Source organism: Halichoerus grypus, chromosome 4, assembly GCF_964656455.1.
Source record: "Halichoerus grypus chromosome 4, mHalGry1.hap1.1, whole genome shotgun sequence".
NCBI lineage: Eukaryota > Metazoa > Chordata > Mammalia > Carnivora > Phocidae > Halichoerus > Halichoerus grypus.
This window is the reverse complement of record NC_135715.1, coordinates 167,812,605-167,830,548: the sequence shown is the minus strand read 5'-3', so window position 1 is coordinate 167,830,548 and position 17,944 is coordinate 167,812,605. Positions and strand designations below refer to the sequence as shown.

Sequence of the window (17,944 nt, the reverse complement as noted above, 5' to 3'; positions counted from 1 at the left end):
AGTGGCTGAAATGTCGATATTCTTTAAGGTACTGGAAATTCCTTTGAAAACAAATTTAAGAAGGGTAATTAAGCCACTCTCACTAATTATTTGAATCTTTGGCTCAAATCAGCATATGTCTAGTCAGGCATCCAAAGTATCCTACGGAAGTAGAATGCAGGACAGGGAGATTCTGATAAGAAAGGGGAATAGAGAGGCCTGATGTTGCCTAGCAGTACACTTGTGCATGGTGCTCTCAGGAGGCATCCGTACATTGAGGGTTTTCAGAATGGTTACTTAAGGAGAAGAGGATATCTCAGATAAAGGGACATCAGAAATAGGTTTTTCTAGGGGCGCCTGGGTGGCTCAGTTGGTTGGGTGACTGCCTTCGGCTCAGGTCATGATCCTCGAGTTCCGGGATCCAGTCCCGCATCGGGCTCCCTGCTCAGCAGGGGGTCTGTTTCTCCCTCTGACCCTCCCCCCCTCTCATGCTCTCTCTATCTCATGCTCTCTCTCAAATAAATAAATAAAATCTTTAAAAAAAAAATTAGGAAATAGGCTTTTCTATTTTTTCTTTCCTTTTTTTTTTTTAAAGACTTTATTTTAAAGTAATCTCTATACCCAACATGGGGCTTGAACTTACAACCCTGAGATCAAGAGTTGTACGTGCCACTGACTGAGCCAGCCAGGTGCCCCAAGATTTTCTACTTTTTTTTGAAGCAAATTTGCCTTGGAAAAGCCCAGAAGGTATAATCCTCAATCTTAAGGTTGAAAGAGATCTTAATAGCCCTGAGGCAGTGGGGTTCCATATGTTGAACCTCTGACTGGATCCTCTTACTTTAAAAAAATCAGCTTAGGGTAGAAATAAAAGATATCATTTCTCAGGCCCCACCCAAGATTTAATGAATACGAATTTCCAAGGATTGGGCCCAGAAATCTGCATATATTTTACCTTAATTTTGAAAAATTTGAACATATATATATATATACACAAAGGTAGAGAGGCAAGTATATAATGCACCCCTCATGTAACCATCACCCAGATTGAACAATGTTCAACTCATAGCCACTCCGGTTTCATTTATACCCTCAATCACTCCCCCCTCCACTACCCTGAACTCCTTTGAAGTAAATCCCAAGCATCAAATCATTTTATCAGTACATATACTTCAGTATGTGTCTCTAAGATTAAGGACTTAAAAAAATTAACCACAATACAATTATGACAGCTGACAAGTTAAAAATAATTCCTATAAAAAGAAAGACAACCAGTCAGTTTTCAAAATTCCCACCTTATTTCCTAATTCTTAAATAAACTTTTCTTTAAACAAATCAGAATAATATAAGCCTCATAAATTTCAGTTGGTTGATATTTCTCTTAAGTCTCTTCTAATTTGTAGGCTTTCCCTCTGCTGCTTTTTTAAAAAATGTTCTTATAATTTATTTCTTGAAGAAATTGACTGTTTGTCAAGTAGCATTTTCCACACTCTAGATTTTGCTGATTGAATCTCCTTGCTATCATTTAATCTATCCCATTGTTTCCATATTTAATTCAATTGGTAGTTAGACTAGGGGTTAGATTAGGTTAGGTTTTGATTTTTCTGGCAAGCGTATTTCACAGGTGACACATGATTCCTGCTTGTCACTCTTTATGATGTTAGCGGTCACTAGTGATCACCGCACAGATCCATTAATTCATTAGAAGTAGCACACTAGCAATATTGTGTCATTCCTTTTCTCATGTATTATCTATAGCGTTTTAATAAGGAAAAATTTCTCTTTGATTACTCCAGAAGAGACAGGACAGATGCTTGAAAGGACTTATAGTGTAAGAGCTCCTAGGTGATTCTGACAGGCACTCTGGACAGCCAAGCCACTGTCTCTCTAACACGTGGATTGCTCTCCAATAACTTCATGTTACTGGCGCTCCAGATGGAGAATTCACCACTGCGTAAGGCTGCTCTCACCACCCTCACCATCCTTGGAGGTCTACACTCTAAGAAGTTCTCCTCATAGTCGGTTCCCCAACTCCCTCAGTTTCGTCCACCTCGGCTTAGTCTGGAAGCATGAATTCAAGTCATCTTCTCCATAGCAACCCTTCATTACCAAGAAATAGTTATTGTCTTCTCTCCAGACTGAGCATTCACAGTGTCCTTCTGGAAATTGTGTGTGAATGTGCATGTCTTAAATCATTTTAAACAGCCTGTGCATTCTTCTGTTTATCTCTTTCTTGCAAATGTGCCATGCAGAAAATTCTTTACTTTTTAGGTTGTTTGTATGACAGATAAGAGCATATCTATATGCACATATTTCTTTTCCCTTATTATTTTACAGACAACATTGAGAAATGCTTGAGAAAGGATCAATCTGTCTATTTTAAGCATAAAAAACAATATTTAGAACTAAATTTGAGTCATTTTATGCATTACTGCCTGAATTTCTCTTATCCCTGCTGGTGCTAAAAATGAATTTGCATTGAGTGTAACACAAACATTTCCTTTAATATAGTCTTTGTTGTACTAGCACGTGGATAATCTCTTGGTAAAAACATATTCCTATGGTCGTTTCCCAGTGAGAACACAAGAGATTTTCCCATTGAGAGGGAGACTTGAAGAGAGGGAGAGAGATGGAGAGAGACGGACAAAGGGAGAGTGGGAGGGAGAAGAGAGAGAGAGAGTTGGACTTGCGGATCTCATTATCCTGCTATATATATATACATACTGCTGCTCTGGCAGCTCTGGTTTGGGCAAATGAAGCATTAAATTCCCTTAGGGCAGAGACTATCTAATCAGAGATCCTTGCAGTCAAAAAAACCCAAAAAAACAAAAAACCAAAAAAACCCGAAACATATATTTTGCTAACGCAGGAGTACAGATCGCCTCTTGCACTGCCTGTGGGTTCTCTGGCTTGAATCAAAGACTTCATGTAAATATCTCCTCTATCTCTTCTACCATGCCATTCCTGTTTTTATCAACCTTCTCTCCTTGAATGATACTATCCATTCTTATGACTTTAAACATGACCTATGTGCCCACAGTTCTGGCTTTTACATATATCCAAATGTATATTTAACTTATAAGAAAAAAATCTAAATTATACCTTTTGATTGGTGCAAGGTCAAAGTATATGGGTCTATCCTTACTTAGCAACATAGAATATCTCTGGCCAGAGATCATGACAGGTCCTTTTATTTTTTTAATCAAAAGCTTGTTGTGAGAAATTGCATTAATAGAGGTCATTTAGTCTATTTCCTGGCAGTAAAAATTCTGCCTATCCTCCAATAGGCAATGAAGTAATTGTGCTTTTGAATGACATTATCTTGGCTTCAGATAGGTTGCTTTTGATGAATTGCATTATGATGTTATGCCAACTTTCAGTACTGACAGGCTTCCAGCCATGTGAAACTAACACTTTATCTACACGGGGGCGTTGTTCATCACACCACTCTTTCCTTTTAACAAATGCCAACCAGGAGACATTTCTTATTCTCTGTATTTTAAAAAAGCCCTTTTTTATCGAACAACTAGTTGTTTTTCTCTTATCGACACTATGATTTTGTAATTGGTCATTTCCTCCTCATTGCTTTGACAACTTGGAAGCTCAAAATCAAATTTACGGTCATGAATAGCATCTAATCTGATCAAATCATATAGATTTCCTGTGTTAATAGTATCATAAACATAATTATTTCCTCGCTAATTCTCCACTTTGTTCTGACTCTCTGATTTGTATATTCTACCCTTTTGTTTAATTTTCTTTTTTTTTTTAAAGATTTTATTTATTTATTTATTTGAGACAGAGAGAATGAGAGAGAGAGAGCACATGAGAGGGGGGAGGGTCAGAGGGAGAAGCAGGCTCCCTGCCGAGCAGGGAGCCCGATGCGGGACTCGATCCAGGGACTCCAGGATCATGACCTGAGCCGAAGGCAGTCGCTTAACCAACTGAGCCACCCAGGCGCCCCTTAATTTTCCTTTTTTTAAAGATTTTATTTATTTGAGAGAGAGAGTGTGGGGGGAGGGGCAGAAGGAGAGGGAGAGAAGCAGACTCTCTGCTGAGCACAGAGCCTGACGTGGGGCTCCATCTCACAACTCTGAGATCATGACCAGAGCCAAAATCAAGCGTCGGACGCTTAACCAACTGAGCCACCCAGATGCCTTCCTTTGTTTAATTTTCTAAGTTGCCCCAAGTATTTTGTAAAACGATAAATACATAGATATATACATATGATATATAGTACTTGCAATAATGCATTGTAGTTACTTTTTTATGTGTGCTGCTTGTGCTAGACTGTGGTCATGGGGAGGACCAGGACTCTATTTTACATTCCCAGTGTCCAGCATAGTATTTGGATCATACTCATTAGCATTAGTATCTGTTGAACTCTATTAACTCAGTGCCAGCGCACTGATGTAAGTCATTTGAACTCCAGCTCATTTCACTTTTAACAGGGTTTGGCCTCTAGAGAGAGCTCCAGACCTCTCTAACTAACACTCTCCCCTTCCTCCAGATGCCTTAAGAAGTGTAGTTATAAATGATCAAATTATAGGACAGTTTCTAACCCATGATCCTGATCTTCTCTCTCTCTCTCTCATCCGTCTTTTAGGAATCTTGTCCCTTCAGTCCCACAAAATGGCGGTTGGTAGTAGTGATACTCTGATTCGAGGAAGGTGATGTTGCTCTGTTCACAGGATTACTTGGTTCTATTAGCCATCATCAGTGGGAAAGGAGGAGAGATGGACTGACTGAATGGAGCACTTGGTTGCTATGGCAACAGGCTCTTAATATTCCAAACTTTCCTCCCCTTTCCCAGTGTAGGTGCTGAAATTCTCCATGTGAAATAAGCTTTTCCCCATTTCTGTACGGTGGGAGCATGGGTGTGTGCCAACAACTCAGAGAATGTGAAATTAGCCTGGAGGAAAAAGAGTCCATCTTCTCTCTACATTTATGGACTCTCATTTTTGCTCACTTAGTAATTTCTAAAATTTTCAAGGGATAATTTTAAGAAAAAAGTTGACAGCAATCAGGGAACCAGCATGTTTTGCCAAATAGCAGTATTATTCCTGAATGGCTAGAACCTAACTCTCCCTTTAGCTTTATAAGTATACTAAACTTTTAGAGTGAATATTTTGTTACCCATGGAATTTTCCTTTCAAGGAAATTTTAGGACCTTTTACAAATTGTTACAAATCTGAACAGAAGATCTGGAATTATGTTTCTTTTAAGAATCTGAGAATACAGACACAGACTTCATGATTTGCGACAAGTGACATATGACATCACCATAGGAAGAAGGAAATATGAGGGCACAGACCTGCAATTCTAGAGCCTCTCCCTGGCACAACAACAGTAAGAATTTTTAAACGATGACTGGCCTCATCCAGATCAGAATTTCCAGCAGGACACTTTTTGTTTGAAACATTGGAAGGCTATCATGCACAATGTGTGTAAAAAGGACCCAAGCAAAGCATGGCTCAGAGTTAAAACTAGCTCACTTCCCTGCAGGGCTCATTACTGAGTCCCCAGGTAGTGTAGGAACAGAGCAAGTCTTTGGGCAGAAAACAGTAGTGAATTTTTTTTCTTGTAAACTGATAGAGAGGAAACACTGGGTTCTTGTGAAAAGTTAGATTCTGGGCAGTAAATAGTGCTTGGATGAAGGCTACCTTTCTAAGAATTTAGGTGATGAAATTTCCCTTTTACTCTCTTTTATTGAGGAGCAAATATATGAACTATGCCTTTCTGTCTTTGAGAGTACACTCCCCCTGTCTACCCTGAGATCCTTTTTGATAGACTTAATATATATTTTCCTGGATGTCCTATATGAAATCCATCCAAAGCCACAAGAAACAAATCATTCTGAGTACCCAAGCTCTTATCCTGAGAGACCCCCTTCCCCGGCACCCACACCCCCAAACACACGTCCCAAGCTGCATTCACACTCAGAAGCAGGAAAAGCAGGGACAAGACCTCATGTGTGACTTCACATCCAGCAACTCCAGGGCGGTAACCCGCGGCTCCCCAGCCAGGTTTTGCAAGATCTTCAGCCTTGGCCCACAGTGCTTGTAAAATTCGGTACAAATATTCAGCAGGGACTCCCGAGGTCTTCTGAACTCCTCCCGAGCAATTCGTTCATCCAGTTCCTCTCTGGGAAGGCCTTGCCCTTCCTCCAGTAAGTGAAGATTTTCCCTGGGGAATTATAAAAGGTTAACTGGGGGTCTGAAAAGGTGTGTGTGTGTGTGTGTGTGTGTGTGTGTGTGTGTGTGTGTGTGTGTATGTGAGAGAGGAGAGCATCACACTGACGGAAAATGTACAATTCCTTATATTATGTATCATATACGTTCATGAGGAGAACCCCATCTGAAGGGTAAAGAAAGTGTACCACCCTAGAAGAGATTGCTATCCCAAATTGCAAATGGCTTTATATGAGCCACTTCCTGAGGATTTACCCAGAAACAGTATGTCATGCATTAATTAAATGAAATCTAATGGAACCATAACCCGGCTCGAAAGGCAATCATTACAAGACGTCAGGATTAGTATGAAATCAGGGCTTGTCTCTCTGTACCTGATAAAGTGTAGTTTGGCGCCTTGTTCCTGGTACCTGGGAATCAGAAGAACAGTCTGCATAACGACGAGAGCAAGTACAGGGGCCCTACGGCGGGGCTTCTTAAGGACTGTTTCTTATGAAAAGCCCTTGAAGCTACACATTTTGATAAGCTCACAAATGCACATAGACTAATCCTAAAATATAAAATCTTTATCTTTCACTTGGCTACCACACACACATGTTGCAATCATAGCTGCTATGAAAGCCGTCCCATTGGTATACAATTTATAGAAATACATATTATAAAAACTTACAAAGTCATGGAATGTAGCCAAATGAGGAGACTTCTGAAAAACTTTGAAAGTAAAGTGAATCTAAGTTACCGTTTTAATACCATGTGCTCTGTTTCTGGGGATCAGAGGAAGAAATATGGCAGACTTCCTTTCAGTTCTGGAGACTTGTTGCTTTATGACTGATCAATAATAGGACTTTAGCAACTCTCTTTTTCTGTGTACCTTTCACCTGGTAGTTGAATCTAGCCCCTGGATATCATTTACAATATATTTATTTTTTCTTAATATGAGAAATTGAGGCATGAGCTAACCATCACATCAGTTAACTTACAGTTGGGTTTGGTATTTGTTTTACTTGTAATATAAATGAGGAGCAGGGAATTAACTTTATATAAAGAATGATACATTCTTAAAACTGTGCTTCAGAGAGAATGGAAAATTATGAAGTTTCTCCTTAAGATCTCCCTACTAACTAACTACTCCATCCTGGGAAAAGAACTTTTTCTCTAACTGATTTGGGGTTTGTCCTCTCTTAAACCTTCCTTGGAGGAAGAAGCTAATTAAACTTTTGTATGTGTGTGTGTTTGGGTATTTAGAGGTTAACACAGAAGGAAGCAATGTAAGTATTACTAGTATAGCCAGTGTCTGAGTTACCCCAAAACAGGAGGGGGGAGGGGCGAGTAAGTCAAGGACCATGAGAGCATCATTTAAGGACCTAAGTCAAAATTTGGATGAAATGCCTGTGGAAAATCTGCCCAGATGAAAGAAAGTTGACCCCGTATAACTGCCCCGGGAATGAGAAACCACCCCCTGATTATTATTGTTTCCTTTGCTTTTTTCTTGGAGGCGAATGAAACAGCACTGCAATAGTTCAAAGACCACCCAGGTGGCAGAGAACATCTTGCGTGTTCATGCAAACAAACCGACACAAACGCCAATTTATGAAGGTGGGTTGGATTTCTCTCTGATGGTGTCAAAAGAAGCCCTGTAACCCTAAACTCTCACCTTCCTTTCTTTTCCTCGGAGCGTTTCACACTCAATATTGACTATTTTCAAGATTCCTTTCATTCCCAACTGCTGAGATTCAGGTTGTATGACACTGAGAGACCACAGAAGAATAATGCCCGTGAATTACCTGGTGTTCACCCCGGACGACATGGTGTGATTGGCTGTGGTGGTTCCCTTGTGACCTTGGTCACACCTGCTCATCTGCGGGGCTGTCATGGGCCTGCAACAGGGACAGGAACCGCCACAACAGAACAACAGCAACAGAAGTGGAAACATTTACCAAGTCCTCAAGTTACGGAAGCTCGCATAAGTTTTAAATTACTCACAGAGTCTTAAAAAGAGACTGTTGAGTTGGGCTTTTCTGTCACACTCTTACCGTCTCTGTTCTGAGAGGCACTTTAAAGGGAACGTTGATTCCCGGGGGGTCTATCAGCATACCATGATTTAAGTTCTTCTACTTCTTAGTTCTGAGTGATAAACGATGACACTTCAAACCAGACATTTATGAACTCAGACTTCTAAGTCCGTATGATTCAGTGAGAGTTAAGAGCTCATTTTTCAATTTGATAGGTTACTAGGAAGTTAACCATTCTAGACAATAAGTAAAAGGTATACATACCGTGGTGGCCACCTACGTTGTAATCAACCACCTTATTTTTCTGAAAAACTATCAAAGAATGAAAAGGATCCTTCTAGGCAAAATTATACCTAAGACTACCCAGAGAAGTGAGTAAATTAGTATCTATTATAAGTCAGTAATGTAGATGCTCAGAAATCTATTTGAATCATCTCATTTTATATGTGCAGGGTTTACTTTAAATCCCAGGTAATCTTTGCCTCTCTGTCAGCCTCTGAAAGCAACGGAAAGGATGATGCAGCTTTCTAGGGCAAGTGCTTGTATGAACTCTTTTGGGCTTGTTTTTACGACGCTCATTTTCTGTACGCTGGGTGTGGCTGGAAAGTAAGCTTTAACAATCACACTAGACCTTCTCTTCCTGTGCCATTGTTGGGGAAGGCAGAATTTAAAGATGGCCCCAGGACACTGCACTGCCCCTGATATTCCCCCGGTGATTATGAACTGTTAAACTGCCAGAGGGAAATTATCTGGGTACAGCCCTTTAAAAAAGCACAGTTTTCCCTTGCTAGGAACAGAGAGATTTGAAGCATGAGAAGGATTCAGGGTGCCATTGTTGGCTGGAAGACAGAAGGAGACACGTGCGAAGAAAGGCAGATACCCTCTAAAGTGGAGAGTGGCCCCTGGCTGACAGAAAGGAAAGGGAACCTCAGACCTAAAGCTGCATGGTGCTGGATTTTGCCAAAGACCTAAATGACCTTGGAAGTGCTTTTTTTTCCCTAGAGCCTTCAGATAAGAGCCCAGCTTGACTGCCATCTGAATTTTGGCCCTGTAAGACCCTGAGCAGAGAAACCAGCTGAGCCTGCCCAGACTTCTGGCCTATGGAAATATGAGATAACAAATGTTTGGTTTTATGCCTCTGAATTTGTGCTAATACATTACATGACAATAGAAAACTAACATTAACACAATTGTAATATACTTATTTGTGTGTAACTGAGTTTGTGTGTAACTCTGAAGTAACTCTGAGTAAAGAAATTAGGAGTATGGAAGTGAAATGGGGTTCTTCTTATCTTCTTGTAAAAACAGCAAAGCCAACTTTATTGTGAATAATCACCAGCTGACCCATGAGGCTATTTCTCCCCCCTGCCAAGAGAATATTAAATGCACTGGAATATTTAGAGCCACAGAATTTTAAATGTCAGTGCTCCATCCATTCCACTCTTGGTGGAATTTTGGGTAAGTCAGGTTTGGATAAGTTAATTGACCCATCCTGATAAAAGAGAATAGAAAGGAGGAAAGCACTGAGATTGCATAATATGAGAAATAACAAAAGCAGCCCTTGGGAAAAATTGATTGCTCTTCTCTCCTCTAACCGCAGGAAGGGACTAGTGGTATAACCAGAGAGGCACAGAAGGAAGAGTGTAAATGATATTTCTCCTTAGGATGTTCTTCCTCCTAGGACTTTCATGAAACCAACATCAAAGCTTTGGGACTGGGTCCTGTTGGAAGAGGCAATTTGGATGGCTCCCTGGTCCACTACTTCCCATGTCCTCAGCCAGGTGCATATGGGCCCTTCAACACCGGCAGTCTACCAAAGGCTTTCGGGCTACACTCTGCTTGCCTAGGTTGGCAATGTAGCCCATGATTAGAAACTAAACATACATTGACTTAATGAATCACAGTCTCCCTCCCTCTCTCACTTGCTGGTACATGCTAGAGAAGTCCTTCCCGGATGAAAAGATTTCAGCTAGTTCTCATTGACAGGGCAAGATGGGGCTGGAGAATTTGGTGCCTTTTGGTGGGAGTAGATCACAGACAGAATTTCGGCTAAGGATGTGGCCAAATGGGATGGAGGAGCAGAGATACAACCCAGGAAGAAGGCTTCCCCACCTCTGCTCCGGGGAACAATAACTCCTTCTAGCTAATTTTAGGTGGGAACAGAGAAAGAAAGCCAATCATCTGCATAGCTTCCTGCCTCCACTTCTTCCCGCTCCTCTCACTCTGTCTGCCCGCCGTCCCCTCCATCCCCATCCGGCCTCTCAATGCCTTCTGCTTCTGCATCCAAGACCTTTGCGACAGGGCTAACTTCTTGCTACTTTGTTTAGGGCTGAACTCTGGTGTCAGTGTACCTTTCCATTCCCAAATCCCCAAGCCCATGTCCCAGCACCATGGAGCCTCGCCCCACAGAGAATCTGTGAATTCTAGCATTAGAATAAAATTCTGTCATTTACGTTTGTTATGTAGTTTCTGAAATTACAGTAAAAAAGCCACAACTCTTTACAAACAGTAAAATAATAAAAGACAGCTTAGTTGGAATTACAGACATTTCACGTCTCATAAAATAACATAAAAGCTAATAAAAATATGGAGCACGTTTTCATATTCACTACGTTGGCCCTTTTACAAAAGATTCATTCACCACTGGGTTAAAACTGCCAGGGACGCTCAGCAAGCTACATGCAGATGTGTTCATGGTATTATTATCACTGTTATTACTGTTAATTCTTCAGAGTGCTTAGCACTATTTATCCAAACAACCTAGGGGATGTTTGCAATTTTAAGCCACAAAGGGCTGAGTTTGGGCAGGGGTGTGTCAATGAAGACCGGGTTTTAGGGATTTTGGGGCGCCATGTTTTTTCTTCCTCTTTTTGGTAGACACATAGCCCGTGAGGCGTGACTATGTCTGGGGCGGGATTACCTGGTGAGGACCTCTACGCTGTACAGAAGGGCCTGCAGGGATGTTGCAAGAGCAGCTGTGGCAGCGATCTCCTCCCGGGCCGCAGGCACGGTCTCCACTTGGGACGTCTGCCTCTTTAGCTTTTGTAGGTAACAGGGGACTAGAGCTTCCAAGACCATCAGCATCTGAAGACTTTAATCAACAGAAAGGAAACCAAGTCACATTTTACATCCTGCTTTGGTTGGCGGTGTCATATTTGGGAGCACGGAGGAATGAACAGCCTCGAGAATGAGGACCGATTTTCCGGGCCCCCTTCCCACCCAACCCAAGTCAAGAGTAAGTAAAGCTGCTGGAAAGATTGACCGACACCAATTAATTAACTAATTCACTAATTAATTGAGCACCCAGGAAGAGGTGAGGAACTTCCGCTTGCCTTTCGGGGAAATACGGCCTAGTGGGGAGGGGAAAAGGAGCATATATATAGCTGGTGGGGAGAACTGTGGAATGAGGACCGGTGGGGCTGTGCGCTCCATCTAGAGAAACAGGCATCACAATGATCAATAAAGCTGCCACCCAGGGATGTGCTAAGAGTGATTTTTCAGCTGACACAAATTTTAGACAAGATAAAACCCTTCCCTGGGAGGCCGGCTTCTTAAAGGTTAGGCAATTTTCGAGAAAAGAGTCTGTGGAAACAGCTTCCGTGATGCAGGTCTGAAAATGGCTGCTTACTGGAGTGAATAATAAAAAAATCTCAACGACATTTTAATAAGAGCCACATGTTAAATGTAACTACATAGAAACTTTGAAGGTAAAAGTCAGAACAAATACCAGTCAGACTTATAAAGCTACAGTAATTAAGACAGCATAATATTGGTGCAAGTGATGAGGGATAGAAGCAGAAAGATGTTCACCTTTAGCCCAGAAGGCTGACCTATAGCCTGCCTAGGTCCGATAGGGATCAAATACATGCTGGTTGCTACATTCTTAAAAGGTCTCATGACTGCCTATGTATCTCAGCAATAGTTAATATCGAACTGAATGAGAAGTACCAGAGAAATCTTGCAAAAGTAGTTTTATGAGATGTTCAAAGAAGACATTTATGATCTAACACTCCCTTCCCACGCATGAAGAGTATAACCACCAGCTTCATATAGCAAAAAGTACAGCTCTTTCTGCCCATACGTCCTGTCCCCGTGCTACTTAAATAAACTTACTAAGTTGCACCATACAACATCTCAAGAATTCTTTCTCGGGAAAAAAAAAAAATTCTTTCCTGGCTGTTACACTCCACAACCCCACAACACAAGGAGAGACAGACAGACATGTGGAACAAGATAAGGAGTCTGAAACAAATCCGCAGGTACTTGATTTGTAACAAGGATGACATTGCAGTGCAATGGGAAATGCTAGTCTTTTCCTTAAATGGTACTTGGTCTATTGTCTATTAGCATCTGTATGGGAAAAAGAAATCTTGACCCTTACTTTACACCATACCAAAATTTAATTTCAGATGGATTATCTATCTGAATATGAGGGTAAAAACAATAAAGCATTTGGCAGATAATATAAGGGGATATATTCATAAGCTTGGGTTAGCCAAGATTTCTTTTTTTTTTTTTTTTAAGATTTTATTTATTTGACACCGAGAGAGAGACATAGCGAGAGCAGAAACACAAGCAGGGGGAGTGGGAGAGGGAGAAGCAGGCTTCCCACTGGGCACGGAGCCCAATGCAGGGCTCGATCCCAGGACCCTGGGACCAGGACCTGAGCGAAAGGCAGACACTTAACAACTGAGCCACCCAGGCGCCCCAGGTTAGCCAAGATTTCTTAAAGGAACACAGAAAGCACTAAATAGTGATACATTGGACTACATTAAAATAAAGAATTCTGTTTCATTAAAAGATAATATTAGGTGAGTAAAATTATAAGTCACAGAGTAAGAGATGTTATTTGAAATGCGTATAACCAGTGGTGTGCTGGAGTGGACACTTAACAGGTCAAGACAGTCTAGGTATGCATCTGTTTCCAACCCCATGTTCAATGACGTCATGCTGGTATCTTGTACTCAGCCACAGCTAGATATTGGCAAATCAGCAATGCTTTGCAACAGGGACTCTTCTCCGCCAGAGAGCTGGTTATTAAACGTTTACCAGCACCCCAGTCTATATAAGCTAAAAGTCCTTACATCAGACACTTTAGACAAATTCTACATATCAAATAAAATAAATACTGATAATCTTATTTAAAAATGGGTAGAAGACTTCAGTAGGCACTTTGCACTTTGGAAAACCAGTAGTATCTACTAAAGGAAAACACACACCTCTTCCATGACCTAGCACAGCATTTCTACCTACAGAAATACACACATATGAGCTCACAAAGATGCGTACAAAAACCTTCACTGCAGCATTATTTGTAATAGCTTCAAATTAGATATAACACAAAAGTCTGTCTACGAGAAATTGATTGTGGCAAATACATTAAATATTACAGATGAATGAAGAACAAACTGTGGTGACTTACAATGATGTGGATGAAGTTCATGAAATAACATTGAATAACAAAAGTAGGACATTAAAAAGTACTTACTATATTATTTCACCTGAATAGAGTTCAGAAACAGGCAAAGATGATTTAGGGTAGTGGCTCATCTGATTTTTCTATTTGAGTAGTACTTGTGTAGATGAGCTAACTTTATGAACGTTGGTACAACTATAAAATTACGATTTTTAAAAACCTTTTTGTGTAAATGTTACATTTAAATAAAATACATTTACTTAAAAAATTTAAGTACAATAGGGACTTGGTGTTACCAGTGTTGAAGAGTTATAAGAATTGTACTTGTTCCTTGGGAGAGATCCTGGGGAACAGCTGCTTAAGAGACCCTGATCCTACCCAGAAATTTAAGAACCCCTCTGGCTTAAATAGAACAGAATAGGGACTAGGGAGGATAATTCTTTCTTTAATTTTAATTTAACTTAATTTAACAATATTGGACTTTGGCCTTTAACCCACAATGACTAGAGAATTTGATTGTGAACTCTAATTCCTTTTGATTTCAGTGTGTTTGGATTTTTGTTTGTTTTTTAAAGATTTTATTTATTTATTTATTTGAGAGAGAGAGAGCGCACAAGCAGGGGGAGCAACAGGCAGAGGGAGAAGCAGGCTCCCCGCTGAGCAAGGAACCTGTTGTGGGGCTCCATCCCAGGGCCCTGGGACCATGACCTGAGCCAAAGGCAGATGCTTAACCTACTGAGCCACCCAAGCATCTCATGGATTTTAACTTGAGAGAGGATTCCATGTCTTACCAGAAATCTGATAATGGGAAAAATTTTTAGTTAAATCTGGGGGTTTTCTATGTCACTGACATTTTAACATTGGAGAACCTTTATGCATTTTATTATTGCAGTGTCTTGATGTTATCACTTCATCTCACTGCAGATCCTCTGAGACACCCTACTAACAATGTACTCAGACACACCTGGAATAGAAAATAGGATAGGGAGTATTTTTACACCCAGAAATAGAATGGGCTTGGAGTTAACGCAGGGTTTCAATCCATTGTTGAGGCTTTTATGGAGCCTTGATATTATAGGACGAGCCCAAGGAAAGTGGGGAAGGACCATTGCTATAGACTGTAGATTTGCTCTCTCGAGGGACATAGCCACACTTCTGGTTGACCACTGGCATGATATTTAATCCCAGCTGATTAACACAAAAAAAGCTGGGAATCTTGGTGGGGGGGGATGGATATTTCTTACTCATTCTTCATGTAGAGAGAGTTCAATTAATATGAATCCTGGTCCCTCTTTGTCCCTTTACTCGTTCTGTTGTAGGGGAGAGGGAAAGACTAATCTGAGAGGCAAACTGATAAAGATACACTGACAAAATCAACTCCGCTCTTTACTTCTTCCTGCAAGAGCTTGCCAACAGAACAGGATTTCTTTCCTCCACACTGTGGGTTTTCAGGGCGGTCCAGTTTCAAGCTTGATCCTTATACCAAAAATACGATAGCACATAAATTGGGATTTTGTTAATGAACTAGACATTACAAGAAAAGATCAAAGTAGATTGAGAAGTCAAGAGGGGAGAGATTGCCTAATATTGATATAATTGGGGAGGAGGGCCAGAGGGTTGATTAAGCCAGCCTCAGGGAGCATTTAAAGGAATGTAACTCTATTATTTTTAAGGATCTATAACTGCATAACAGGGGGCTATCCCTGATTCATCTGAATTACTGTCTCTGTCTTTAAAAGTTTTCTTTTAATAGCAAGATGAGATTGATTTTCATTTCGCATATCAGTACATAAATCAGACTAGCACCAACGTCCTGGAATTGGGAGGACACTTTCCATGTGAATCCTTCTCATTCCTTACACTTGGCAAAATGACAGGCAAGATTTCTATTCTTGCTCTATGTGTGCCAGGAGTTCTTAGTGCTCCTTGAAAAGCATTCTCTTCGATAGTTTAAATGTCTGCTCTGCAATTTTGTTTACTATTCATTTGTGTTACATGTCAGGACAGTATTTTCTAAACAAGACGAAACATCTTAGCTGCCACACAAATTCCAAATTTTAGGGTGTTTTACATTAATGAAGATTTACTGTATTTTCCAGAACCTGTGCTATGATACGTTTCCTAAATGTAGTTATTGAGAACATCCTTGCCAGAATATTACAGGATGATATGAGCCCACATAACCTTTGTACTCATTCACTTTTATTTCCTTAGCCACATTTACTGATCACAAGGCCTAGAATAAAGGGCTGCATTACCTTCTGAATGATTCGGGAGCATAGGCTACCACAGTCACGCAGAGCTTAATGGCCTCACTTATAGAGAATGTCAGGTCTTCGTTTCCATAGCAGAAATCTGAAGGGACAGAAGGTCAAGGCACAAAATCAGAGTGGAGTCTGCCAGGGATAAAGGAGACATTATCACTCTTAACACTCCAGTTATACTTGATAGCCATTTCTTCATCAGACTTTATTTCTAAACTGTGAACACGATTAATTTCTTCATCTAAAGGGACTGAAAATTCTGTTTCCTCCTTTTGAATAATCAGATGAAAAATAAAAGTGCTTTTCAGGGGGTAGTTTGGGAAAAAAATCTGACCTACTAAAAGATACCCAAGGGCACGCAGATGTCTAAGACATGAGACTTTATCTTTGAATTCCCTCTAGTTCTACACATTTCATGATCATAAAAGACCATTTTAGAGAGTTACTCACCTAGAATTGCCCAGGAAAACCTAATTTTCTGAACACTGTGGTACTAGAGTAGTGTAGAATGAAGCATCAGTTTAATACAATTTTCATGGGAGGGAATTCCTTACTCTTTAGGATTTTCTTTTTTAAAAAAAATTATTTTATTTAATTTTTTAAAAGATTTTATTTGTTTATTTGACAGAGAGAGACACAGTGAGAGAGGGAACATAAGCAGGGGGAGTTGGAGAGGGAGAAGCAGCCTTCCCACGGAGCAGGGAGCCCGATGCGGTGTTCGATCCCAGGACACTGAGATCATGACCTGAGCCAAAGGCAGATGCTTAATGACTGAGCCACCCAGGCGCCCCTAGGATTTTCAATAAATTAAAAAAAATTTTTTTTTTAAACATCTTATTTATTTGAGAGAGAGAGAGAGGGAGGGAGGGGGAGAGAGAGAGAGAGAGAGAGAGCATGCACACATGCAGGAATAGGGGGTGTAGCAGAGGGGGAGGGAGAGGGACAAGCAGACTGCTCTGAGCACAGAGCCTGCTGCAGGGCTTGATCCCAGGACCCTGAGATCATGACTTGAGCTGAAACCAAGAGTTGGACACTTAACCAACTAAGCCAACCAGGCAATCCTAGGATTTTTAAGAAATTTAAGAAAAACAGGAGATAGGAAATGTCCTCATTCAATGTATACCACTTTTTCGTTTTTTTTTTTTCTGTTTTGATTTAGGTTAAAATATTTAATATAGAATTATTTTTTAAAAAAAATTACAAAGGGAAAAAGAAGGTCAGGGCAACTTTTGTTTTTACCTAATGACTTAAGAGGCTTCTCAGCTTTGACCAGCTCTAAGATGTCTAACATGTCAGTGGTCTCCCCCTCCAGGGACTGCAACAGGTCAAACAAGCACTGAGCTGACACACCTTTGCTGGGCCCGTTATTGGCAGCATCCTGTATGAAGAAAGGCTATTTTAGTTTATTGATTCTCACCTCAGCAGTAATGTGGTTTGATCAGAAATTCAAATCTCACAAACACCACCAATGATAATAATTACATCGATCTGGCATTCAGCTCCCACAATCCTGCATCCAGCAATGCTGCTATATGATTTTGGAATGGAACACCTGACTTTCAAGGGATCTATTAAATGCTAATCTGGTACAAAGAGGTATTTGGGCATACTCCTAAAAATACAGCAATATGTAGACTGCCAGAACAATTCATGTAAATGTCTCCTCTGGTCCACGATGGAAGGACTCAGCATTCCTGAAGGAACTTTCCATAATGTAGGAGTAGAATACTTCAAATACGTCTGGGGAAACAGATGCTTATTTTAACAACTTTTGGCATTTTTCAGGTCTTGTTTGATAATATAACTCCAAAATGGAGATGCTTGCCATCTCAAATCTATTTAAAATGGCCTTGATTCATTAAAACAACAAATCCCTCTTAAATTCCTACTATGTGCCAAGTAGAATTCTGTACACTGACGTTATGACAAAACAAAAACAAAACAAAACAGACATACAAACAAAATAAAAACAAACCAAATGCAAACAGAAACAGATGAAGGTCTTGCTTTAATGGAGCTTAAATTCTATTTTGGGGTATGGTAGAGATACATATTAGTGAATCAAATGTATGACATGTGATATAG

The 17,944-nt window shown here is 40.4% G+C and overlaps 1 protein-coding gene across 12 annotated transcripts in view; it reads right to left on the bottom strand.

Moving 5' to 3' along the window:
- The window catches only part of UNC80 (unc-80 subunit of NALCN channel complex), a 230,500-nt gene that overhangs the window by 34,522 nt on the left and 178,034 nt on the right, over nt 1-17,944 (bottom strand). For all 12 annotated transcript variants that reach the window (XM_036098772.2, XM_036098778.2, XM_036098773.2 and 9 more), the window contains 6 exons: nt 17,099-17,237; nt 15,854-15,950; nt 11,100-11,270; nt 7,952-8,044; nt 6,542-6,577; nt 5,944-6,162 (listed from right to left, as the gene is read on the bottom strand). In XM_036098772.2, coding sequence (XP_035954665.1) covers nt 5,944-6,162; nt 6,542-6,577; nt 7,952-8,044; nt 11,100-11,270; nt 15,854-15,950; nt 17,099-17,237 — 755 coding nt within the window. The remainder of the gene's footprint in view (nt 1-5,943; nt 6,163-6,541; nt 6,578-7,951; nt 8,045-11,099; nt 11,271-15,853; nt 15,951-17,098; nt 17,238-17,944) is intronic.